Source organism: Bombina bombina, chromosome 6 (genome assembly GCF_027579735.1).
Source record: "Bombina bombina isolate aBomBom1 chromosome 6, aBomBom1.pri, whole genome shotgun sequence".
Classification (NCBI taxonomy): domain Eukaryota; kingdom Metazoa; phylum Chordata; class Amphibia; order Anura; family Bombinatoridae; genus Bombina; species Bombina bombina.
The window spans coordinates 465910009-465937378 of NC_069504.1; the positions used below are offsets into that span (position 1 = coordinate 465910009).

The 27370-nt window shown below is 42.5% G+C and overlaps 1 protein-coding gene across 1 annotated transcript in view; it reads left to right on the forward strand.

The window, feature by feature from the left end:
* Nucleotides 1-27370, forward strand: part of FAM13B (family with sequence similarity 13 member B) — a 794661-nt gene that overhangs the window by 57735 nt on the left and 709556 nt on the right. The window contains exon 2 of the mRNA XM_053717251.1: nt 9700-9883. Coding sequence (XP_053573226.1) covers nt 9733-9883 — 151 coding nt within the window. The 5' untranslated portion in view covers nt 9700-9732. The remainder of the gene's footprint in view (nt 1-9699; nt 9884-27370) is intronic.

A 27370-nucleotide genomic window follows, 5' to 3' on the forward strand; every position in this document is an offset into this window, starting at 1 on the left:
GGGGCGTCCGATATTTGATGTACTCAGTCCTAGGTGTTCTGCCCCTGCATAACTAGTAGGGTTAGCGCTGATTACGGGTTCTGCTATGACAGTATACTTGAGGTTTCCTGAGGTCTTTTGTTTATCTCCTTCGTTAGTGGACGGGGGGTTCAGATGACTCCATAAGAGATCTTCTCCTTTATGGTACTTCATTCCGGATAGTATTGTCCTGGTTAGTCCCGATCTTTCGACATGGCCTCTTCCTTATGGTCGAGGCTGGTTGTGTACTTGTTTACCCTTTCCTTGGGGGTCAGTCTTCCTGTCGCTTGATGAGTAAATCTGGTCCTTAGGGTCCGCTTTCTTACTATATCCTTTTCTGATCCTATATTTTTTTTTGATCTGGGGAATGTATGTTGTCTCTTTTACCTAGATACGGTTGTCCCTGCTTAGGCGATTTGTTTGGTTCCGTCGCCTGCTATGTCTTTTTAGGATGCTCGTTCATTCATCAATTCCTTGAGCCGTAGGGGCCACCGGAGATTGATCCAGAGTGGATCTTTAGAAACTTTTATATTCTCTCATACAGAGATTACTTTCTAGTTTGAGTTCTGATCTCTTTTGGGTCCTGGCTTCGTCTTATTTGGTGGGTGTGGATCCGAGAGGCCTGTTGGGGATGATTTTAGTCTCTGGATACTTACATGGGAGATCAGTGCTTCAGGGCATGGCTGTGATTGCATCAACATTGATACAAGGTCATCTTCAGATGGAGTACTCTTGTGGATGTTCCTCAAGGGTTATTAGTTTGGGTCCGGGTGTCTGGTCTTTTAACCTAGTCCTTTTCTTTGTCTGGGCATTTTGGTTACTCTGTTTCCAGATCTCATAGATGTTGGATCTGGCTGGTTAAGAAAGCAGGTTGGGGTTCCCGATCCTGGGAATATCTCCTTGTTCCTAGTGGCGGCTTCTTTTTAGTCCTTCCGGATAAATGGGAATTTTTCTACTGAGTTTGCTTTAGTGGCCGGAGGGTTACCTTAGCTGTCTAGCAAGCGGATTTGCAGTTTGAAGTCCATTGCAGATTTTTGCGCCTTGCGTGTGGGCTAGCAAGCTGTTAGATCTTTGATTTCCTTCTATTTGGGAGAATCTGATCTACTGCATCTATCCTGTTGGCTACTCCGGAGGTTGTTTCCTCCTCTGATCCCGGAGTTCAGTGGGGTTTGCTTCCCTGCTTTGCCTGCAGGACGTCATGAGTTTGTGTCCACCTGGTAGGTTGGATTTTAATTTTGCATACCATTCTGATAGTTGTTAATTGAGGGTCTCTCTTGGTTGAGTGTACCTTCCCCTCCGATTCTGAAGGGAAATGTGGTAAGTATTTTGGAACCCGAGCTAGTCTCTCTCGGGGTTCGTTCCTCTTTCCTTTCCTAGGGATCTCATGACTGGAGATTCGTTGCTGATCTCTGGGAATTTTTGTTCTCCCTTGTCCTTTGGACTTTACCAGTGATGTCGGTGCTGGGACTGTTTTCTCAGAGTAGGGGTCATTAATTCAGACTGTTCTGTTGAGCATCGGCCGCGTATCATGAGGTGCTCCTTCCTTACGTGGGAGGCCTCGCGGTGGTACCTTCCCTCTGCGAGTTGCTGTTTTTTTATTTTTTGTCAGGGTGCGGTCCTCCCTTCCCTATGTTCTGGTAGGGGGGGAGTTGATCCGCACAGAGTTTTTCTCTCCCAGGATGGTTCTGGTATGAATTTCCTAACTACCTTGCTGTCTAGTTTTTGTAGGCTTGACGCTTAGTTGGACCGCCTATCAGATGGAAGCCTGTGGCTTTTGACTGGGGCGTAAACGGATATTCCTATCTGTTTTGTCTGTTCTACCTCCGTTTTTTTTTTTGACCCTGGGGTGTTAAGTTTTTAGTGCTGGATAGCACTCTGTGGTAAGGTAGATGGTTCTACTTTTTGTCCTTCGGGGATTTCGGTTCTGGTTATGACTTTACATTTTTCCTGGGGATTCATGTAGGAGGTGGTCTGGGACTTTTCTTCCGTTGCTCTCCTCTGTCGGTAGAGTATTTTCTACGTGACTTTTGTCCTATTACAGCTTTTGTAGTTCGATCCTTTTGAGTTATGCTAGGGGCTTCTTCCTTTGTGTGCCCTTGATTTTTTTTTTTTTGACCGTCCTTTTGGACTTCCTTCTTCTGGAAGATTGTGAGGGAATTTTGGGTCCCCCAGGGTAAAGTTTTTTCCTTGGCGGGCTTCAAGTCAGCGGGACTTTTGTATCCTGAGAGGTTTTGTGCTCAGTGGAGTCTAGGGATCTGAGTGGTCTCTAGCAAGGCTCTTTATGGTTCTGACTGATGGGTAATTACTTGGTCCTCTTCTTTTTTTTGTGCTTTCTGTGTCTGTTGACGCAGTTTTTGTTATCGGCAGTTTGGGTTATATCAGGCTGTGGTGCCCTCAGAATGGGCCGCCTTTTTTGTTCCTGCATTCAGTGTCCTCTATAGCTTGGGTATTGATTTCTCAAAAGTAATGAATGCAGCTGTGGACTCTCCCCATTTAAGAAGAAAAACTTAAATTATGTTCACCAGATAAGTTTCTTCTGACTGGGAGAGTCCACAGCTTCCCGCCCGTGTTTTTTCCATTGGGCGGCCTTAACTTTTTTTTTTCTACTGACACATTTTTTCACCCTGATATTTCTCCTACTGTTCCTTGTTCCCTTGGCAGAATGTCTGGGGGATGAGGGAAGTAGGGGAGGTATTTAAGTATTTGGCTGGGGTGTCTTTGCCTCCTCCTGGTGGCCAGGTTCTGTATTTCCCAAAAGTAATTAATGCAGCTGTGGACTCTCCCTGTCAGAAGAAAAGAAAATTATCTGGTAAGCATAATAAGTTTTTATACGCATATGATAACACAAGAAGATAGGGTCACAGTGTGACTCCTTTTATCTGTATGGAATCAAGGGTTCATATCTCTTGAAGGGGATTTTACGCATAATTTATTTTATTATGTTTTATGCTGCAACATGTGTGAGATGAGGCTTGGGTAGATGTTGGAACATTCAGGTTTTACTTTCATTTTGGATAGCTGCGCAGCCTGTTAGGCTTGGCGCACTTTTTCCTGTAGCAGGGGCGGTCCTGCATGTTGCACCACGTGACTTGGGATGGTCACACTGATTTCCTCTTTCCTGACCGTGTGGTTTACAGGAGACGAAGCGGTTTCTCTGTGGGGCCTGGGTCATAGGAGGTAATGAGTGCTCCAGCCATAGGCTTACAAGCGCAAGCTATGGAGGACTCTGATATATTAGAGGGTACTCCCTCTTTTCCTAAGTCTTATACCTGTCTATATTGTGAGAAGGTTACGGTATATCCGCCTGCTCAATTATGTTCCACATACCTTGATAAAGTAATTATATCTAAGAAAACTAAGATGTTTAGTACCACTGAGCCGTCCACCTCTAAGGAGTCTCCGTCCCATGAGGTGCGTTCCCTACAGTCATCTCCTATTACACATGCAGCTTCCCATTGCACTGCTAATCCTCCTTCTGAATGGGCCCTCTTACCGCCAGTCTTTACTGAACAGCTACAAACGGCAGTGTGTACGGCCTTCAGTGCTTTACCTCGCCCTGCTAAGCACAAGCGAAAGGTCAAATATTGCTATCCTTCCTAGGGGTCATCTGCTAACTTGTTGGATTTATCTGATACAAGATCATCCGCTGATGAAGATGCCTCTGATACTTCAGAGGATGCTCTTTCTGGGTCGGAATCTGCTGCCTCTAAGCCTCCAGCTGTGGAGGAACCAGACTTTAGATTTAGGATTGAACACTTACGCTTTCTGTTGATGGAAGTTTGTACTACTTTAGAGGTTTCAGAACCTAAATTACCTGAGGAACCTTGTATTCCTAAACTAGATACGGTCTACGAGGACAGGGTTGTACCACAGACTTTCCCGTTAAGATGGCGAATATCATTTAGAATGAATGGAAAAGACTTGGTTCTTCTTTTTCCCCTTCTTTTTATGAAATTATTCCTGGTTCCGGACTCTCAATTGGAGTTGTGGGGTTCCGTCCCTAAGGTGGATGGCGCTATCTCCATGCTTATTAAACGCACTACTATCCCGCTTAACTCTGGCTGAAGTCTTGGTCTGCGGACATGACTTCTAATTCTAGACATCTTTCCCTTCCATTTAAGGGGAAGATTATTTTTGTTCCAGGCCTGGACTCAATCATATCCACGGTCACTGGAGGCAAAGGTGCCTTTTTACCGCAGGGTAAGAAAAATGAACCTAAAGGACAAGGTCCTAATTTTCGTTCCTTTCGTTCGGATAAATCCCAACACCAACAGCCCTCCGCGAAGCCTGAACAGTCCAAGGGAACTTGGAAACCGACTCAGTCTTGGAATAAATCCAAGCAGAAGAAGAAGCCCGCCGAAGCAAAGTCGGCATGAAGGGGCGGCCCACCGATCCATCTCTGGATCGTGTTGGGGGGCAGACTATCTCTTTTTGGAGGCTTGGCTGGGAGACGTGCAAGACCCTTGGGTCCTGGAGGTCATCACCCAAGGATACAGAATAGGTTTCAAATCTCATCCACCCAGGGGCAGATTCCTCTTGTCAAACCTGTCTTCAAGACCAGAAAAACTAGAGGCTTTTCTAGGGTGCGTGATGGATCTCTCCTCCCTGGGAGTCATTGTACCGGTACCTCTAGCAAAGAGAGGTCTAGGGTTCTATTCAAAGCTTTTTGTGATCCCAAAGGAGGAGAGAACTTTTCGCCCGATTCTGGACCTAGAGTGCTTAAAAGTTCCTGTCGGTCCCATCGTTTAAGGTCCATTCTGCTTTTAGTTCAAGAAAGACTGTTCATGACTACGATAGACTTGAAGGATGCTTACCTTCACATTCCAATCCACAAGGAATACTTCAAGTTCCTAAGATTTGCTTTCCTGGACCAGCATTTCCACGTTGTAGCACTTCCATTTGGTCTAGCTACTACCCCAAGACCTAAGAATCTTTACCAAGGTTCTGGAGGCCCTCCTCACAGTGGCTAAAACCAGAGGTATAGCAGTAGCGCCATACTTGGATCACATCCTGGTTAAGACACCATCCTGTTGGCTGGCAGTGGACCATTCAAAGCTCTTCTACTTCTTCTTTGATCTCATGGATGGAAGATAAACTTAGAAAAGAGTTTCCAGTACCAGGGTGGAATTCCTGGGTACGATACTAGATTCCATATCCATGAGGATATCTCTTACAGACCAGAGACGTTACACAATAACTTCCAATTGTCTTGCCCTACAGACCTCCTTAAGGCCCTCTTTGGCCCAGTGTATGGAGGTAATTGGGCTCATGGTGTCCAGCATAAACATCTCAGACCTGTGCATGCTGAATCAGTAGAACGGCAACCACTCGGATTTGTCGCAACAGATTTCTCTGGACAACCGGTCGAGAGAATTGCTCTTTTGGTGGCTCTGTCCAGATCACCTGTCCCAAGCGACATCCTTCTTGAGACCATCCTGGGAGATTGTGACTACGGACGCAAGTCTATCAGGATGGAAAGCTGTTTGGGGTGCCAGGAAGGCACAGGGCCTGTGGACGCAAGAGGAATCTCTCTTCCCGATCAACATTTTGAAACTTCGGGCGATCTTCAATTCTCTGAAGGCTTGGCCTCTTCTGGATTTGTCCCAATTTATCAGATTCCAATCAGACAACATAACCTCGGTGGCTTACATCAACCATCAGGGAGGAACGAGGAGCTCCCTAGCAATGAGGGAAGTATCTCAGAACTGCTCGCTGTCAGTGATCCACATTCCAGGTGTGGACAACTGGCAAGCGGATTTCCTCTGCAGACAATCCTTTCGTCTGGGGGAATGGTCTCTCCATCCCGAGGTATTTGCAAAGATTTGCAACAGAATAGGAGATAGATCTCATAGCGTCCCGGCTCAATTCCAAGCTACCCAGATACGGGTCACGGTCCAGGGATCCTCAGACGGAGCTAATAGATGCATTAGCAGTGCCTTGGAGGTTCAATCTAGTTTACATTTTTCCACCGTTACCACTTCTTACTCGGGTAGTGGCCCACATCAAACAGGAGCAAGCTTCGGCAATACTATTTGCTCCATCGTGGCCGCAAAGGATGTGGTTTGCGTACCTGGTGGGGATGTCTTCATCTCCTCCATGGAGGTTACCTTGTCACAGGGATCTGCTGGAACAGGGTCATTTTGTTCATCAAAGACTAGATTCTCTGAGGCTGACTGCGTGGTGATTAAACGCTTAGTCCTAGCTAAGAGAGGTTTTTCTGTGAGAGTGAACTTTACCAAGCAGTGATTCAATCTACTCTCAGCTGATGAGTGGCAATAACCACGAAACAGCTGTCCTGGGATTGGTTCTGAATCACTGTACTAACCCTAGCTAAGCGTAAAAGCTGTGTAATGCGGCGATGCTATGGCGTAAAGGGAAGTCTGTCTTAAAAAGCAGGCTAAAAGTAAAAAGGTGAGTCATTGTGACCCTCATTTGCATGTCTTACCAAGAATCCTCTGCTGCATTGGAAAGAGTGTAATCGGAGAGTTTCTGTGTGAAAAGCAAGTCTTCTGACTTGTCTAGATTTGTAAATGGTTTACACAAGTTATTTTCTCTACATTATATAATTTTCTGTACATTATATATATATATATATATATATATATATATATATATATATATATATATGTGTGTGTAATACAGAAGATTGCTGGGAGAGAATCACCCAAACCTTCCTGATTACAGGATAGGAAAATTATTTATTACCTGGGTAAAAACTAAGAATAATCTAGGCGGACTTCAACCATTACTAGATCTGGTGCAGACCCCCAAAATATTAATTAACTTCAATCATTACGTATAAGAGAGGGGCCACAGTAAAGCTATATGAGATATTGTGAATAGGCGGGGGTTTACAGCACACAGAAGAGTATTCTCTGTATCAAAATTAAAGTTTTGCCAGAGATCCTTCAAAGAACCAAACAAACGGATACACGCAGGTTTAGAAAATGCAACAGTTTATTTACAATGAACAAACATCACTGATCAGGCATCATTGCACTTGATTAAACTAGTAAGCATTCAAATCTACCACTGCAGTGGAAAATACCTACTCAATAAAATACTCATAGCAGTATAATATAGATAAAGAAGCAACTTCTTCTTTATCTATATTATACTGCTATGAGTATTTATACTGTGGCCCCTCTCTTATACTTAATGTTTGAAGTTAATATATATATATATATATATATATATATATATATATATATATATATATATATATATATATATATATATACTGTATATATAGAGGGGATATAAAAAGTCTACACACCCCTGTTAAAATGTCAGGTTTCTGTGATGTAAAAAAATGAGACAAAGATAAATCATTTCAGAACTTTTTCCACCTTTAATGTGACCTATAAACTGTACAACTCAATTGAAAAACAAACTGAAATGTTTTAGGTAGAGGGAAGAAATAATATAAAAATAAAATAATATGGTTGCATAAGTGTGCACACCCTTAAAATAATTCTTTGTTGAAGCACCTTTTGATTTTATTACAGCACTCAGTCTTTTTGGGTATGAGTCTATCAGCATGGCACATTTTGACTTGGCAAGATTTGACCACTCTTCTTTGCAAAAACACTCCAAATCTGTCAGATTGCGAAGGCATCTCCTGTGCACAGCCCTCTTCAGATCACCCCACAGATTTTCAATTGGATTCAGGTCTGGGCTCTGGCTGGGCCATTCCAAAACTTTAATCTTCTTCTGGTGAAGGCATTCCTTTGTTGATTTGGATGTATGCTTTGGGTCGTTGTCATGCTGAAAGATGAAGTTCCTCTTCATGTTCAGCTTTCTAGCAGAAGCCTGAAGGTGCCAATATTGACTTCTATTTGGAACTGTTCATAATTCCCTCTAGCTTAACTAAGGCCCCAGTTCCAGCTGAAGAAAAACAGTTCGAAATCATGATGCTGCCACCACCATGCTTCACTGTGGGTATGGTGTTCTTTTGGGGATGTGCAGTGTTGTTTTTGCGCCAAACATATCTTTTGGTTTCATCAGACCATAACACCTTTTCCCACATGCTTTTGGGAGACTTCAGATGTGTTTTTGCAAAATGTAGCCGGGCTTAGATGTTTTTCTTCGTAAGAAAAGGCTTTTGTCTTGCCACTCTACCCCATAGCCTAAACATATGAAGAATACGTGAGATTGTCACATGTACCACACAGCCAGTACTTGCCAGATATTCCTGCAGCTCCTTTAATGTTGCTGTAGGCCTCTTGGTAGCCTCCCAGACCAGTTTTCTTCTCGTCTTTTCATCAATTTTGGAGGGACGTCCAGTTCTTGGTAATGTCACTGTTGCACCATATTTTCTCCACTTGATGATGACTGTCTTCACTGTGTTCCATGGTATATCTAATGCCTTGGAAATTCTTTTGTACCCTTCTCCTGACTGATACCTTTTAACAATGAGATCCCTCTGATGCTTTGGAAGCTCTCTGTGGACCATGGCTTTTGCTGTGGGATGCGACTAAGAAAATTTCAGGAAAGACCAACTAGAGCAGCTGAACTTTATTTGGGGTTATTCAGAGGCACTTTAAATGATGGCAGGTGTAGGCTGACTCCTATTTAACATGATTTTGAATGTGATTGCTTAATTCTGAACACAGATACATCCCCAGTTATAAGAGGGTGGGCACACTTATGCAACCACATTATTTTAGTTTTTTTTGTTTTCCTTCCTCCACCTAAAAGATTTCAGCCATGCGGTAAATCCGGCTCCCATGGGCGCCAAACCGTATTTACCGCACGGCTATTGGCTAAAAGGTGAAAACGTCACCTACTAGCAAAATTTTTTTTTATCCGTGGGCTGCCGAAGCAGCTAAGAACGGCGATCGATTGAAACAAATAAAGGAGCTTTCTACATATAGTATCTTATACTTCATGAAAGAAAGTCCCCTTTTATTTGTTTCAATAGTCAATCCTAGCGTTTGTACAACGCTAGGATTGACTTTCACTTTAAGTCATACACTGTTGACTGAAGAATACACACATTCTTTTCTGGGAATGGCACAGGAGCAAGCCAGGTGTATGACTGTGTCTGTGAGTTTAGTACCATAGCATTCTGTTTGGAGAGATCATTTTTAAAAATATATATTTCTTTAGCACATTTCTTCAAGGGACAGTTAACCACACAGCACTTTCATTTGCATAATGAAACAATTTTGCAGTATACTTTCATTATTTATTTTGCCCTATTTTTATGTAACTTAGCTCTGCATACTAAAGCTCAGATTGGCTCCTCCAAATAATTCAAGTTGTAGGTGGAGTTTGGCTATTAAAAAAAATGCAGTTGTTAAAACCTTTGAGACTTAGCAGATCTGTTATTCTATAGCAACACAACAGAAATGTCTTGTAATTACAAGGTGTTTACTTTACCTTTACTGTAAAGGTGCTGTGCTGGTTATTAAAACGTTTACCTGAACCTGAATCTTGTTCAGTTGCTTAAATAATAGTAATCATGTATTGTTATAAAGCAAAAATAATCACATTACACTTACCCTCTTTACATGAATCTAAACTGCATATTGACTATAGCAATTTTTGCAATGCTCTAAAAGAATAATGTTTTCAACTGTAACTTTGGCTTCTGTTGGGGAAATACAATTAAACTCTAAAAATCTTCAAAAAGTAATTTGGGAATTTTGTCTTCTTACTTTTGCTATCAAATAACAGGAAAGACTGCTATAATTCCTGGCATTAAAAGATATGAGGAAAAGCTCATCTTCCTTGGGAAACTGCAACATTATTGCTAACAAAATATTTGGAATTGCGCTTGATGAGCTGCAGCAAGAAGGACAACCAGATCATGAAGTCCCTTTAATAGTTCGCCATATTGTCGACTATATTGAGGTGCATGGTAAGTATTTTTAATGTCTATGGTGTTTTCTAACATCTGAGGGTGAGTGTTCTATTAAAAAGTATATAGTTAAGTAATTGTGGAAACCTTGCTACAGTATAATCTTACTTTATACTTGTATTTCGTTTTGAGAATCTTTTTCTGTATGTAGATTTCTTACTTTTTGGCTTACAAATATGTTTTATGCCAACAGATAGTAGCTTAATTCATCTTATGGGAAAATGGATTGCATTATAGTAATTGAGGAAGTGATGTATTCTTAGAGACCCAGAGTCTGATATCTATATGAGAACCACAATATACAAAGGAATATCTTTATCAAACACCTCTTAGTAGCAGTAGCATGTAAGAGTTGGTTTTGAGGGTACATATATTATGAGGATTACCTTTGGAAAAACAAGACTTTGAAACAAATACTAATAATGTTATACAAAATGTTCTGCAGGAAAGTTCTGACAGGTGAAACAATCATTGAGGAAATGTCCATAGCTAAGCAAATGTCAGAACCATCATAAAATCCTCCAGGTTTGTATTTATTAGAAATGTAATTTCTTCATCTTGGCTATGGGCTTGTGTAGCACTCCATAGTCCCCACTCTCTTCTGTCTTTAACTAGGCAGCAAAGGTACCTGCTTTGTGGTTACATTACGTTTGTATGGAGGAGGAAATAGATTTTTTTTTTATGTTGGGTTTCATGTCCTGGTCCCTCTTAAAGGGATTGTCTTCCTACTATGACCAATTACTCTTCTCCCCAGTAGAACATGGTCTGTCTAGCAGGTGAGGAGCCATTAAGTATGTCTAGAAGTCTAATTATATTTTTTGGCAATTGATTTCATTCCCAGCATAGGTTCAAAAGCAAAACTTTTACTGCATCTTGTGCCTTTTGGCTCTTGCTTTGTGATCTTCTTAGCATTTTAGTTGAAAAAATCACCAGCTTCCAAGGTGAAGATCTCTTTTAATAGAGCTATTGCTTCTTCCTGAATACAGTATTATGGTTACTCAGAATTGTTTTGCAAGATCTCTTCCTTGCACACCTTTATTAAATTTGATAAATTTTATGTTTTTGCATTATCACCGGCAGTATTTATTTGGAAGGAATTGCATATTGAGTGTCATTTTGCTCTTACCCATACTTCATATTTGTATTTTTAATTCTGACCCCAAAAGTACCTGAATATGAGGTCACCAAGAGAAAACTAGATTTAAAGGCACAGTAAAGTAAAAAATAAACTTTCACTATTCAGATAGGGCATGCAATTTGAAAAAAAAAAAAAAAGAAATTAAAATTTGCTCCATTCTCAGGAGCAGCAATACAGTATTGGGAGCTAGCTGCTGATTGGTGGCTGCAAATGCCTCTTGTCATTGGCTCACCTGATGTGTTCAGCTAGCTCCCAGTAGTCCATAGCTGCTCATTCAGCAAAGGATACTAAGAGAATGAAGCAAATGGGATAATAAAAGTAAATTGGAAAGTTGTTCTTTCTGAATCATGCAAAAAATATTGTTTTATGTCCCGTTGAGAAACTTTGTTACTAGTCAATGCCCATTAATGAATGTGTATGTAGTCTCCATGTAGTCAAAAAACAACAAATACAACTTTTTGGGTAATTAATCATATGAAATCCGTAACAGTAGGGCCTGAATGGTAGCTTCCTAATAAACAGAACATAAGAGAAAAAATAAACAGGTTTCCTTAAAAATTTTAAAAAAAAAAAAAACTAAATTTAGTCACCAATCGGCAAGCGCTACCCAGGTGCTGAACCAAAAATTGGCCTGCTGCTAAGCTTACATTCCTGCTTTTCAAATAAAGATACCAAGAGAACGAAGAAAAAATGATAATAGGAGTAAATTAGAACATTGCTTAAAGGGACATAAAACAAGTTGGGATAGAGACAACATATAATATTTACTTTAATTACTTTACCTGCAAATTTATACTGCAGTGCATCACTATTCACCCTTTCTTTTAAGTTTCCAAATTGTACAGCTCTAACTCTTCCCCCCACCCCCACAATTCCTTCTATGGCTGCATTTATATCTATCTTTGATTCGGTAAAATGCAGATTTGCACACTCATCTGCTAGAGCATGCCTAGAAGCAAATAAGCTGCTGTGAACACAATGCCTGTGTTTCTGATGCTAAACACTGATAAGGGGGGTAGATCAGACTACTCCAGACAGCATGGCTATGTAAGTAATTTTACATATTTCAAAAAATTATTTTAAAATACTTGCCAGCAATTTTTAAACATTTTTCTATGCAAAAATGTTTTACTTAATTAGCCCTTTTAGGATATGCACAGATTTCAACATGTTTTATGGCAATTTAAAATGTGGGTTTAGTATCCCTTTAAGTTCTGTGGCATTTCATATTTACTAACACATGGAAGACAAGGCTACTGATAAAGGAACTATTACATTTTGTTCTAGTAATTGTCAAGTTATTTTTTCTTCACCTGAAGTCCATTTAAAATTAAATTACATCAAAATTGCCCATTTGTAAAATGTTCGGTAAGCCTAATCCACCATACGAAAAAAAGGTGTTTGTAATTTTAATAAAGCTGATTCTGTGGTTTTTATTTTTCCAAATACAGATTTTAAATGATTAGATTAATCTTTTTTTATTTAATAAAACGGAAACATTTGTAAAGATAAAATAATCTTGATAGGAAAATATATTTTTTATACATTTTTAGTTCTCCCCATAAGACTCAAATTTATATTTATTTCATACTGGGAGTCCATGATCCATTACTCCTGGGATTTCCCTACCACTAAGAGGAGGCAAAGATTCACAAAACCCAAGAGCTCTATAAACCCCCACACCTCATAAATACCTTAGTCTTGTCTTTGCCTTCGCTGTAGGAAGGTGAAGAATGAAGATGTGCATATGATACTTCAGTGAGAGAGGCTTTCAGTCTATGTTGAGGCGGGTTTCCCCCTCAGAGTACAGTGTTTATCAGAGGGATGTATATAGGGTATGGTTAATGGTTCTCTTTTTCACCTCATGGTAAATTTTGTTGCAGACCTTCCATAGTAATCACAGGGACTTGTCATTTGCCTCCTCTTATATTGCCTTTGGACAGAATCTTTATTTCTCTTGCAAGATGTATCGAGTCCACGGATTCATCCATACTTGTGGGATATTCTCCTTCCTTACAGGAAGTCGCAAACAGAGCACCCACAGCAGAGCTGTCTATATAGCTCCTCCATTAGCTCCACCCCCCAGTCATTCTCTTTGCCTACTCTAAAGTACTAGGAAGGGTAAAGTGAGTGTGGTGACAAAAATGTTAGTTTTTATTTTCTCAAGCAAAAGTTTATTTTAAATGGTACCGGTGTGTACTATTTACTCTCTGGCCGAAAAGGGATGAAGATTTCTGCAAGGAGGATGATGATCTTAGCATTTTGTAACTAAGATCCACTGCTGTTCTCACAAGGGCTGAAGAGTACAGAAAAACTTCAGTTGGGGGAACGGTTTGCAGACTAAACTGCATTGAGGTATGTTCAGTCTATATTTTTTTCTAGACAGACAGTGTTATTTCTAGAAAAGGCTGGCAATATCCCCATGAGGGTAGGGTAAGCTGTATTCAGACACTTAGTAGGAATCCCAGCTTGCATAAAGGGCTCATTATTTACTGGTGACACTGATAGTAAAAAACGTTTTTGTTTCTCCAGCATTGGTGTGTCCGGTCCACGGCGTCATCCATTACTTGTGGGATATTCTCCTCCCCCACAGGGAAAGGCAAGGAGAGCACACAGCAAGAGCTGTCCACACAGCTCCCCCTCCGGCTCCGCTCCCCAGTCATTCTCCTTGCCGCTCTGAACAAGTAGCATCTCCACGGGGAATGGTGAGGAGTTTGTGGTGTTAGTTGTAGTTTTTTATTTCTTCTATCAAGAGTTTGTTATTTTGAAATAGTACTGCTATGTACTATTTACTCTGAAACAGAAAGAGATGAAGAGTTCTGTTTTAAAGAGGAGTATGATTTTAGCAGCAGTAACTAAAATCAATTGCTGTTCCCACGCAGGACTGTTGAGCTGAGAGAACTTCAGTTGGGGGGAACAGTTTGCAGACTTTTCTGCTCAAGGTATGACTAGCCATTTTTCTAACAAGACTGTGTAATGCTGGAAGGCTGTCATTTTCCCTCATGGGGATCGGTAAGCCATTTTCTTAGACTTAGAAAGAATAAAGGGCTTATTATGGGCTATTAACTGGTGGACACTCTTAAGGGCTAAATCGATTGTTTATTTAAGTTTTTATTTAAAGTTTGAAGTGGATTTCACACTTTTATTATTTGGGGAACGTTTTTTATCGCCAGGCACTAGTTAAGACACCTTCCCAGTCAGGAAGGGCCTTTCACTGTATTAGGCAGAGCCTCATTTTCGCGCCATTATTGCGCAGTTTCTTTTAAGTACAGTGCATGCAGATGCATGTGAGAGGGTCTGGTGTCCACTGAAAATGTTCCTAGAAGGCTTGAAATACCCCCCTGGGATAGTTAAAGTCACAACAAAGGCTGTGGCTGGGACTGTAGTGGGGTTAAAATTGCAAACGGCTTCGGTTTCCACATTTTAAGGGTTAACAGCTTGAAAATTGGGGTGCAATACTTTGAATGCATTAAGACACTGTGGTGAAAATTTGGTAAAGATTGGATAATTCCTTCATAGTTTTTCACATATTCAGTAATAAAGTGTGCCCTGTTTAACATTTAAAGAGACAGTAACGGTTTTGTTTTAAAACGGTTTTTGTACTTTATTAACCAGTTTAAGCCTGTTTAACATGTCTGTACCTTCAGATAGATCATGTTCTATATGTATGGAAGCCAATGTTGTTCCCCCTTCAAATATATGTGATAATTGTGCCATAGCGTCCAAACACAGTAAGGACAGTATTGTCACAAATAGTAAGGTTGCCCAGGATGATTCCTCAGATGAAGGAAGTAGAGAGAGTTCTACATCTTCTCCTTCTGTGTCTATACCAGTTATGCCCGCGCAGGCGACCCCTAGTACTTCTAGCGCGCCAATGCTTGTTACTATGCAACAATTGACGGCAGTAATGGGTAACTCCATAGCTAATATTTTATCCAAAATGCCAGCATTTCAGAGAAAGCGCGATTGCTCTGTTTTAAACACTGTAGAGCAGGAAGGCGCTGATGATAATTTTTCTGTCATACCCTCACACCAGTCTGAAGTGGCAGTGAGGGAGGGTTTGTCAGATGGAGAAATTTCTGATACAGGAAGAATTTCTTAGCAGGCAGAACCTGATGTTGTGACATTTATATTTAAATCAGAGCATCTCCGCGCATTACTTAAGGAGGTGCTATCTACTCTGGATGATTGTGACAATCTGGTCATCCCAGAAAACTTGTGCAAGATGGACAAGTTCCTAGAGGTCCCGGTGCACCCTGATGCCTTTCCGATACCTAAACGGGTGGCGGACATAGTGAATAAGGAGTGGGAGAAGCCAGGCATACCTTTTGTCCCTCCTCCTATATTTAAGAAATTGTTCCCTATGGTCGACCCCAGGAAGGACATATGGCAAACAGTCCCTAAGGTCGAGGGGGCGGTTTCTACACTAGCCAAACGCACTACCATTCCCATTGAGGACAATTGTGCTTTCAAAGATCCTATGGATAAAAAATTGGAGGGTTTGCTTAAAAAGATTTTTGTACATCAAGGTTACCTCCTTCAACCTATATTTGTGCATTATTCCTGTCACTACAGCGGCGTGGTTCTGGTTCGAGGAACTTGAAAAGTCGCTCAGTAGGGAGACTCCGTATGAGGAAGTCATGGACAGAATTCACGCACTTAAGTTAGCTAATTCCTTTATTTTAGACGCCGCTTTGCAGTTAGCGAGATTAGCGGCGAAAAATTCAGAGTTTGCAATTGTGGCGCGCAGAGCGCTCTGGCTAAAGTCTTGGTCGGCGGATGTATCTTCCAAGACAAAATTGCTTAATATCCCTTTCAAAGGTAAGACCTTTTCTGGGCCAGAATTGAAAGAAATTATTTCAAACATCACTGGGGGAAAGGGCCATGCCCTCCCACAGGATAGGCCTTTCAAGGCTAAGAATAAGTCCAATCTTGGTTGCTTTCGCAATTTCAGGAATGGACCGGCTTCTAACTCGGCAGCCTCTAGACAAGAGGGTAACGCTTCCCAGACTAAACCAGCTTGGAAACCAATGCAAGGCTGGAATAAGGGTAAACAGGCCAAGAAGCCTGCTGCTGCTAACAAGACAGCATGAAGGGGTAGCCCCCGATCCGGGACCGGATCTAGTAGGGGCAGACTCTCTCTCTTTGCTCAGGCTTGGGCAAGAGATGTTCAGGATCCCTGGACACTAGAAATAGTCTCTCAGGGTTATCTTCTAGAATTCAAGGAACTACCCCCAAGGGGAAGGTTCCACATTTCTCACTTATCTTCAAACCAAATAAGTAGACAGGCATTCTTACATTGTGTAGAAGACCTGTTAAAGATGGGAGTGATACACCCAGTTCCAACTGTGGAACAAGGTCAGGGGTTTTTACTCAAACCTGTTTGTAGTTCCCCAAAAAAAAAAAAAAAAAAAAGAGGGAATTTTCAGACCAATTCTGGATTTAAAAATTCTAAACAAATTTCTCAGAGCTCCATCGTTCAAAATGGAAACCATTCGAACAATTTTACCTACAATCCAGGAGGTTCAATATATGACTACCGTGGATTTAAAGGATGCATATCTACATATTCCTATCCACAAAGATCATCATCAGTTCCTAAGGTTCGCCTTTATGGACAAACATTATCAGTTCGTGGCTCTTCGGACTAGCCACTGCTCCCAGAATTTTCACAAAGGTGCTCGGGTCCCTTCTAGCGGTTCTAAGACCAAGGGGCATTGCAGTGGCACCTTATCTGGACGACATTCTAATTCAAGCTTCGTCTCTTTCCAAGGCAAAGGCTCATACAGACATTGTTCTAGCCTTTCTCAGATCTCACGGGTGGAAGGTGAACGTAGAAAAGAGTTCCCTGTCTCCGTCGACAAGAGTTCCCTTTTTGGGAACAATAATAGATTCTTTTGAAATGAAGATCTTCCTGACAGAAGTCAGAAAGTCAAAGCTTCCAAACGCTTGTCAAGTTCTTCTCTCTATTCTACAGCCTTCCATAGCTCAGTGCATGGAAGTAGTAGGGTTGATGGTTGCAGCAATGGACATAGTTCTTTTTGCTCGAATTCATCTAAGACCATTACAACGGTGCATGCTCCAGTAGACAGGATCACCTGTCTCAGGGAATGAGTTTCTGCAGACCAAAGTGTGTCATTGTCATGACCGACACCAGTCTATCAGGTCTGGGGCGCGGTCTGGGATTCCCTGAAAACTCAGGGTTTATGGTCTCGGGAAGAGTCTCTTATCTCGATCAACATCCTGGAACTGAGAGCGATATTCAATGCTCTCCGGGCTTGGCCTCATCTAGCGAAGGCCGGATAAATAAGATTCCAGTCAGACAACATGACGACTGTAGCTTACATCAACCATCAGGGAGGAACAAGGAGTTCCTTGGCGATGAGAGAGGTATCCAAAATCATCAAATGGGCGGAGGATCACTCCTGCCACCTATCTGCAATCCACATCCCAGGAGTAGACAACTGGGAGGCGGATTATCTGAGTCGTCAGATTTTCTATCCGGGGGAGTGGGAACTCCACCCGGAGGTGTTTGCCCAGTTGACTCAATTATGGGGCATTCCAGACATGGATCTGATGGCGTCTCGTCAGAACTTTAAGGTTCCTTGCTACGGGTCCAGATCCAGAGATCCCAAGGCGACTCTAGTGGATGCATTAGTGGCGCCTTGGTCGTTCAACCTAGCTTATGTGTTTCCACCGTTTCCTCTCCTTTCCAGGCTTGTAGCCAGGATCAAACAGGAGAAGGCCTCAGTGATTCTGATAGCTCCTGCGTGGCCACGCAGGACTTGGTATGCAGACCTGGTGAATATGTCATCGGCTCCACCATGGAAGCTAACTTTGAGACAGGATCTTCTAGTACAAGGTCCATTCGAACATCCAAATCTAGTCTCTCTGCAGCTGACTGCTTGGAAATTGAACGCTTGATTTTATCCAAGCGTGGATTTTCAAATTCAGTGATAGATACTCTGGTCCAAGCTAGAAAACCTGTGACTAGAAAGATTTACCATAAAATATGGAAAAAATATATCTGTTGGTGTGAATCCAAGGGATTCTCCTGGAGTAAAATTAAAATTCCTAAGATTCTTTCCTTTCTCCAAGAGGGTTTGGATAAAGGGTTGTCAGCGAGTTCTCTAAAGGGACAGATTTCTGCTTTATCTGTCTTGTTACACAAACGACTGGCAGCTGTGCCAGATGTACAAGCTTTTGTACAGGCTTTAGTCAGAATCAAGCCTGTCTACAGACCTATGACTCCTCCTTGGAGTCTAAATTTAGTTCTTTCAGTTCTTCAAGGGGTTCTGTTTGAACCTTTACATTCCATAGATATTAAGTTGCTATCTTGGAAAGTTCTGTTTTTGGTTGCTATTTCTTCTGCTAGAAGAGTTTCTGAATTATCTGCTTTGCAGTGTGATCCACCCTATCTGGTGTTCCATTCAGATAAGGTTATTTTGCGTACCAAGCCTGGTTTTCTTCCAAAAGTTGTTTCCAACAAGAATATTAACCAGGAAATAGTTGTTCCTTCTCTGTGCCCGAATCCAGTTTCAAAGAAGGAACGTTTGTTACACAATTTAGATGTAGTCCGTGCTTTAAAGTTCTATTTAGAAACAACAAAGAATTTTAGGCAAACCTCATCCTTGTTTGTCGTTTACTCTGGTAAGAGGAGAGGACAAAAAGCTACTGCTACCTCTCCTTTCTGGCTGAAAAGCATTATCCGATTGGCTTATGAGACTGCCGGGCGGCAGCCTCCTGAACGAATCACAGCTCACTCCACTAGGGCTGTGGCTTCCACATGGGCCTTCAAGAACGAGGCTTCTGTTAATCAGATATGTAAGGCAGCGACTTGGTCTTCTCTGCACACTTTTGCCAAATTTTACAAATTTGATATTTTTGCTTCTTCTGAGGCTGTTTTTGGGAGAAAGGTTTTGCAAGCCGTGGTGCCTTCTGTTTAGGTAACCTGATTTGCTCCCTCCCTTCATCCGTGTCCTAAAGCTTTGGTATTGGTTCCCACAAGTAATGGATGACGCCGTGGACCGGACACACCAATGTTGGAGAAAACAGAATTTATGCTTACCTGATAAATTACTTTCTCCAACGGTGTGTCCGGTCCATGGCCCGCCCTGGTTTTTTAATCAGGTTTGAAAAATTTTTCTTTTTCTTTATACACTACAGTCACCACGGCACCCTATAGTTTCTCCTTTTTCTCCTAACCGTCGGTCGAATGACTGGGGGGCGGAGCCGGAGGGGGAGCTGTGTGGACATCTCTTGCTGTGTGCTCTCCTTGCCTTTCCCTGTGGGGGAGGAGAATATCCCACAAGATGACGCCGTGGACCGGACACACAGTTGGAGAAAGTAATTTATCAGGTAAGCATAAATTCTGTTTTTTATTGCAAATATGTTTTTTGAGGGACTTTAAGGGTTCATTGTGGCTTGTTTATGGGTTATTAACCCACTTGGCTAGTTTAAGAAACACTCTGTTGTGTTTCTTTTAGGCCCTATAACATCGAGTGAGGTGGGAGGGGCCTATTTTCGCGCCTCAGTTGCGCAGTTTCTTTTCCTTAGAGATTTCCAGCTGCTTCTCCAGAGGTTCCTACTGTGTTTGAGGGCTGTAAAGAAGTTTTTTCCCCACAAATCATTCCTAAAGGGCAGGTAGGCGCCACAGCAGAGCTGTGGCAAGGTGCTGAACGTTTTTTACCGGTTTTGACATTTTGTCAATCCGGTTTTTACATTAAGTGGTTAATTGTTTATTTGCATAGTTGTGCAAAGTTACTAAGGCTTTATGATGCTACTGTAAAAATGTTGTTGTGTTTACTGCTTTTTTACACTGTTTTGCAGAGTTTGTGCAGCTTTTTTCTCTTAAAGGCACAGTACCGTTTTTGTTTAAAGTGTTATTTGCCTTACAAATACAATTGTACTGATATGTCTATAAATTATAAAGAGCATATTTTAGCACTTACAAATATTGCAATAGATGATTCTCAGACAGAAGGAAATGAGGGATAACGTCTAGTTCCCCCCAAGTGTCACAACCAGTAACGCCCGCACAAGTGACGCCTAGTACCTCTAGTGCGTCAAATTCATTTACTTTACAAGACATGGCCACAGTTATGAATGCAACCCTCACAGAGGTTTTATCCAAACTGCCTGGTTTACAAGGAAAGCGTGACAGCTCTGGGTTAAGAACAAATGCTGAGCCGTCTGACGCTTTAGTAGCCGTATCCGATATACCCTCACAATGTTCTGAAGTAGGGGTAAGGGATTTGTTATCTGAGGGAGAAATTTCTGATTCAGGAAAGACGCTCCCTCAGACAGATTCTGATATGACGGCCTTTAAATTTAAGCTTGAACACCTCCGCTTATTGCTCAGGGAGGTATTAGCGACTCTAGATGATTGTGACCCTATAGTGGTCCCAGAGAAATTGTGTAAAATGGACAAATACTTAGAGGTTCCTGTTTACACTGATGTTTTTCCAGTCCCTAAGACGATTGTGAGTATTGTTCCTAAGGAGTGGGATAGACCAGGTATTCCGTTCACTCCCCCTCCTGTTTTTAAGAAAATGTTTCCCATATCTGACACCATGCGGGACTCGTGGCAGACAGTTCCTAAGGTGGAGGGAGCTATTTCTACTCTGGCTAAGCGTACAACTATACCTATCGAAGACAGTTGTGCTTTCAAAGATCCTATGGATAAAAAATTAGAGGGTCTCCTGAAGAAAATTTTTGTTCATCAAGGTTTTCTTCTCCAACCTATTGCGTGCATTGTTCCTGTAGCTACTGCACCTGCTTTCTGGTTCGAGGCTCTAGAAGAGGCTCTTCAGATGGAGACTCCATTAGAGGATGATATGGACAGAATTAAGGCCCTTAAGTTGGCTATTTCTTTCATTACAGATGCCGCTTTCCAACTGGCTAAATTAGCGGCAAAGAATTCAGGTATTGCCATTTTAGCACTCAGGGCGTTATGGCTTAAGTCCTGGTCTGCTAATGTGTCATCAAAATCTAAACTTTTGAACATCCCTTTCAAAGGAAAGACCCTTTTCGGGCCTGAACTGAAAGAGATTATTTCAGACATCACTGGAGGGAAAGGCCATGCCCTCCCTCAGGATAGAACAAATAAAATGAGGACCAAATAAAATAATTTTCATTCCTTTCGGAACTTCAAGGGTGGTCCCGCTTCAGCTTCCCCTGCTGCAAAGCAAGAGGGGAATTTTGCCCAATCCAAGTCAGTCTGGAGACCTAACCAGGCTTGGAACAAGGGTAAACAGGCCAAGAAGCCTGCAGCTGCCTCTAAGACAGCATGAAGGGGTAGCCCCCGATCCTGGACCGGATCTAGTAGGGGGCAGACTCTCTCTCTTCGCTCAGGCTTGAGCAAGAGATGTTCACGATTCCTGGGCCTTAGAAATTGTGTCCCAGGGATATCTTCTGGACTTCAAAGACTCTCCCCCACGGGGGAGATTTCACATTTCTCCAACATAGGTGTGTCCGGTCCACGGCGTCATCCTTACTTGTGGGATATTCTCTTCCCCAACAGGAAATGGCAAAGAGCCCAGCAAAGCTGGTCACATGATCCCTCCTAGGCTCCGCCTACCCCAGTCATTCTCTTTGCCGTTGTACAGGCAACATCGACAACGGAGATGGCTTAGAGTTTTTTAGTGTTTAACTGTAGTTTTTATTATTCAATCAAGAGTTTGTTATTTTGAAATAGTGCTGGTATGTACTATTTACTCAGAAACAGAAAAGAGATGAAGATTTCTGTTTGTATGAGGAAAATGATTTTAGTAACCGTCACTAAAATCCATGGCTGTTCCACACAGGACTGTTGAGAGCAATTAACTTCAGTTGGGGGAACAGTGTGCAGTCTCTTGCTGCTTGAGGTATGACACATTCTAACAAGACGATGTAATGCTGGAAGCTGTCATTTTCCCTATGGGATCCGGTAAGCCATGTTTATTACGATTGTAAATAAGGGCTTCACATGGGCTTATTAAGACTGTAGACTTTTTCTGGGCTAAATCGATTCATTATTAACACATATTTAGCCTTGAGGAATCATTTTATTTGGGTTTTTTGATATAATAATATCGGCAGGCACTGTTTTAGACACCTTATTCTTTAGGGGCTTTCCCAAAGCATAGGCAGAGTTTCATTTTCGCGCCGGTGTTGCGCACTTGTTTTTGAGAGGCATGGCATGCAGTCGCATGTGAGAGGAGCTCTGATACTTAGAAAAGACTTTCTGAAGGCGTCATTTGGTATCGTATTCCCCTTTGGGCTTGGTTGGGTCTCAGCAAAGCAGATACCAGGGACTGTAAAGGGGTTAAAGTTAAAAACGGCTCCGGTTCCGTTATTTTAAGGGTTAAAGCTTCCAAATTTGGTGTGCAATACTTTTAAGGCTTTAAGACACTGTGGTGAAAATTTGGTGAATTTTGAACAATTCCTTCATGTTTTTTCGCAATTGCAGTAATAAAGTGTGTTCAGTTTAAAATTTAAAGTGACAGTAACGGTTTTATTTTAAAACGTTTTTTGTACTTTGTTATCAAGTTTATGCCTGTTTAACATGTCTGAACTACCAGATAGACTGTGTTCTGAATGTGGGGAAGCCAGAATTCCTATTCATTTAAATAAATGTGATTTATGTGACAATGACAATGATGCCCAAGATGATTCCTCAAGTGAGGGGAGTAAGCATGGTACTGCATCATTCCCTCCTTCGTCTACACGAGTCTTGCCCACTCAGGAGGCCCCTAGTACATCTAGCACGCCAATACTCCTTACTATGCAACAATTAACGGCTGTAATGGACAATTCTGTCAAAAACATTTTAGCCAAAATGAACACTTATCAGCGTAAGCGCGACTGCTCTGTTTTAGATACTGAAGAGCATGACGACGCTAATAATAATGTTTCTAAAGGGCCCCTAACCCAGTCTGATGGGGCCAGGGAGGTTTTGTCTGAGGGAGAAATTACTGATTCAGGGAACATTTCTCAACAAGCTGAACCTGATGTGATTACATTTAAATTTAAGTTGGAACATCTCCGCATTCTGCTTAAGGAGGTATTATCCACTCTGGATGATTGTGACAAGTTGGTCATCCCAGAGAAACTATGTAAAATGGACAAGTTCCTAGAGGTGCCGGGGCTCCCAGAAGCTTTTCCTATACCCAAGCGGGTGGCGGACATTGTTAATAAAGAATGGGAAAGGCCCGGTATTCCTTTTGTCCCTCCCCCCATATTTAAAAAATTGTTTCCTATGGTCGACCCCAGAAAGGACTTATGGCAGACAGTCCCCAAGGTCGAGGGAGCGGTTTCCACTTTAAACAAACGCACCACTATACCCATAGAGGATAGTTGTGCTTTCAAAGATCCTATGGATAAAAAATTAGAAGGTTTGCTTAAAAAGATGTTTGTTCAGCAGGGTTACCTTCTACAACCAATTTCATGCGTTGTCCCTGTCGCTACAGCCGCATGTTTCTGGTTCGATGAGCTGATAAAGGCGGTCGATAGTGATTCTCCTCCTTATGAGGAGATTATGGACAGAATCAATGCTCTCAAATTGGCTAATTCTTTTACCCTAGACGCCACTTTGCAATTGGCTAAATTAGCGGCTAAGAATTCTGGGTTTGCTATTGTGGCGCGCAGAGCGCTTTGGTTGAAATCTTGGTCGGCTGATGCGTCTTCCAAGAACAAGCTACTTAACATTCCTTTCAAGGGGAAAACGCTGTTTGGCCCTGACTTGAAAGAGATTATCTCTGATATCACTGGGGGTAAGGGCCACGCCCTTCCTCAGGATCGGCCTTTCAAGACAAAAAATAAACCTAATTTTCGTCCCTTTCGTAGAAACGGACCAGCCCAAAGTGCTACGTCCTCTAAGCAAGAGGGTAATACTTCTCAAGCCAAGCCAGCTTGGAGACCAATGCAAGGCTGGAACAAGGGAAAACAGGCCAAGAAACCTGCCACTGCTACCAAGACAGCATGAAATGTTGGCCCCCGATCCGGGACCGGATCTGGTGGGGGGCAGACTCTCTCTCTTCGCTCAGGCTTGGGCAAGAGATGTTATGGATCCTTGGGCACTAGAAGTAGTCTCCCAAGGTTATCTTCTGGAATTCAAGGGGCTTCCCCCAAGGGGGAGGTTCCACAGGTCTCAGTTGTCTTCAGACCACATAAAAAGACAGGCATTCTTACATTGTGTAGAAGACCTGTTAAAAATGGGAGTGATTCATCCTGTTCCATTAAGAGAACAAGGGATGGGGTTCTACTCCAATCTGTTCATAGTTCCCAAAAAAGAGGGAACGTTCAGACCAATCTTAGATCTCAAGATCTTAAACAAGTTTCTCAAGGTTCCATCGTTCAAGATGGAAACCATTCGAACTATTCTTCCTTCCATCCAGGAAGGTCAATTCATGACCACGGTGGATTTAAAGGATGCGTATCTACATATTCCCATCCACAAGGAACATCATCGGTTCCTAAGGTTCGCATTCCTGGACAAGCATTACCAGTTCGTGGCGCTTCCTTTCGGATTAGCCACTGCTCCAAGGATTTTCACAAAGGTACTAGGGTCCCTTCTAGCTGTGCTAAGACCAAGGGGCATTGTTGTAGTACCTTACTTGGACGACATTCTAATTCAAGCGTCGTCCCTTACTCAAGCAAAGGCTCACACGGACATAGTCCTGGCCTTTCTCAGATCTCACGGATGGAAAGTGAACGTGGAAAAGAGTTCTCTATCTCCGTCAACAAGGGTTCCCTTCTTGGGAACAATAATAGACTCCTTAGAAATGAGGATATTTCTGACAGAGGCCAGAAAAACAAAGCTTCTAGACTCTTGTCGGATACTTCATTCCGTTCCTCTTCCTTCCATAGCTCAGTGCATGGAAGTGATCGGGTTGATGGTAGCGGCAATGGACATAGTTCCTTTTGCTCGCATTCATCTAAGACCATTACAACTGTGCATGCTCAGTCAGTGGAATGGGGTCTATACAGACTTGTCTCCGAAGATACAAGTAAATCAGAAGACCAGAGACTCACTCCGTTGGTGGCTGTCCCTGGACAACCTGTCACGAGGGATGACATTCCGCAGACCAGAGTGGGTCATTGTCACGACCGACGCCAGTCTGATGGGCTGGGGCGCGGTCTGGGGATCCCTGAAAGCTCAGGGTCTTTGGTCTCGGGAAGAATCTCTTCTACCGATAAATATTCTGGAACTGAGAGCGATATTCAATGCTCTCAAGGCTTGGCCTCAGCTAGCGAGGGCCAAGTTCATACGGTTTCAATCAGACAACATGACAACTGTTGCGTACATCAACCATCAGGGGGGAACAAGGAGTTCCCTGGCGATGGAAGAAGTGACCAAAATCATTCTATGGGCGGAGTCTCACTCCTGCCACCTGTCTGCTATCCACATCCCAGGAGTGGAAAATTGGGAAGCGGATTTTCTGAGTCGTCAGACATTGCATCCGGGGGAGTGGGAACTCCATCCGGAAATCTTTGCCCAAGTCACTCAGCTGTGGGGCATTCCAGACATGGATCTGATGGCCTCTCGTCAGAACTTCAAAGTTCCTTGCTACGGGTCCAGATCCAGGGATCCCAAGGCGGCTCTAGTGGATGCACTAGTAGCACCTTGGACCTTCAAACTAGCTTATGTGTTCCCGCCGTTTCCTCTCATCCCCAGGCTGGTAGCCAGGATCAATCAGGAGAGGGCGTCGGTGATCTTGATAGCTCCTGCGTGGCCACGCAGGACTTGGTATGCAGATCTGGTGAATATGTCATCGGCTCCACCTTGGAAGCTACCTTTGAGACGAGACCTTCTTGTTCAGGGTCCGTTCGCACATCCGAACCTGGTTTCACTCCAGCTGACTGCTTGGAGATTGAACGCTTGATCCTATCGAAGCGAGGGTTCTCAGATTCTGTTATCGATACTCTGGTTCAGGCCAGAAAGCCTGTAACTAGAAAGATTTACCACAAAATTTGGAAAAAATATATCTGTTGGTGTGAATCTAAAGGATTCCCTTGGGATAAGGTTAAGATTCCTAAGATTCTATCCTTCCTTCAAGAAGGATTGGAAAAAGGATTGTCTGCAAGTTCCCTGAAGGGACAGATTTCTGCCTTGTCTGTGTTACTTCACAAAAAGCTGGCAGCTGTGCCAGATGTTCAAGCCTTTGTTCAGGCTCTGGTTAGAATTAAGCCTGTTTACAAACCTTTGACTCCTCCTTGGAGTCTCAATTTAGTTCTTTCAGTTCTTCAGGGGGTTCCGTTTGAACCCTTACATTCCGTTGATATTAAGTTATTATCTTGGAAAGTTTTGTTTTTAGTTGCAATTTCTTCTGCTAGAAGAGTTTCAGAATTATCTGCTCTGCAGTGTTCTCCTCCTTATCTGGTGTTCCATGCAGATAAGGTGGTTTTACGTACTAAACCTGGTTTTCTTCCAAAAGTTGTTTCTAACAAAAACATTAACCAGGAGATTATCGTACCTTCTCTGTGTCCGAAACCAGTTTCAAAGAAGGAACGTTTGTTGCACAATTTGGATGTTGTTCGCGCTCTAAAATTCTATTTAGATGCTACAAAGGATTTTAGACAAACATCTTCCTTGTTTGTTGTTTATTCCGGTAAAAGGAGAGGTCAAAAAGCAACTTCTACCTCTCTCTCTTTTTGGATTAAAAGCATCATCAGATTGGCTTACGAGACTGCCGGACGGCAGCCTCCCGAAAGAATCACAGCTCATTCCACTAGGGCTGTGGCTTCCACATGGGCCTTCAAGAACGAGGCTTCTGTTGATCAGATATGTAGGGCAGCGACTTGGTCTTCACTGCACACTTTTACCAAATTTTACAAGTTTGATACTTTTGCTTCTTCTGAGGCTATTTTTGGGAGAAAGGTTTTGCAAGCCGTGGTGCCTTCCATTTAGGTGACCTGATTTGCTCCCTCCCTTCATCCGTGTCCTAAAGCTTTGGTATTGGTTCCCACAAGTAAGGATGACGCCGTGGACCGGACACACCTATGTTGGAGAAAACAGAATTTATGTTTACCTGATAAATTACTTTCTCCAACGGTGTGTCCGGTCCACGGCCCGCCCTGGTTTTTTTAATCAGGTCTGATAATTTATTTTCTTTAACTACAGTCACCACGGTACCATATGGTTTCTCCTATGCTAATATTCCTCCTTAACGTCGGTCGAATGACTGGGGTAGGCGGAGCCTAGGAGGGATCATGTGACCAGCTTTGCTGGGCTCTTTGCCATTTCCTGTTGGGGAAGAGAATATCCCACAAGTAAGGATGACGCCGTGGACCGGACACACCGTTGGAGAAAGTAATTTATCAGGTAAACATAAATTCTGTTTTCTCAATTGTCTGCAAACCAGACAAAG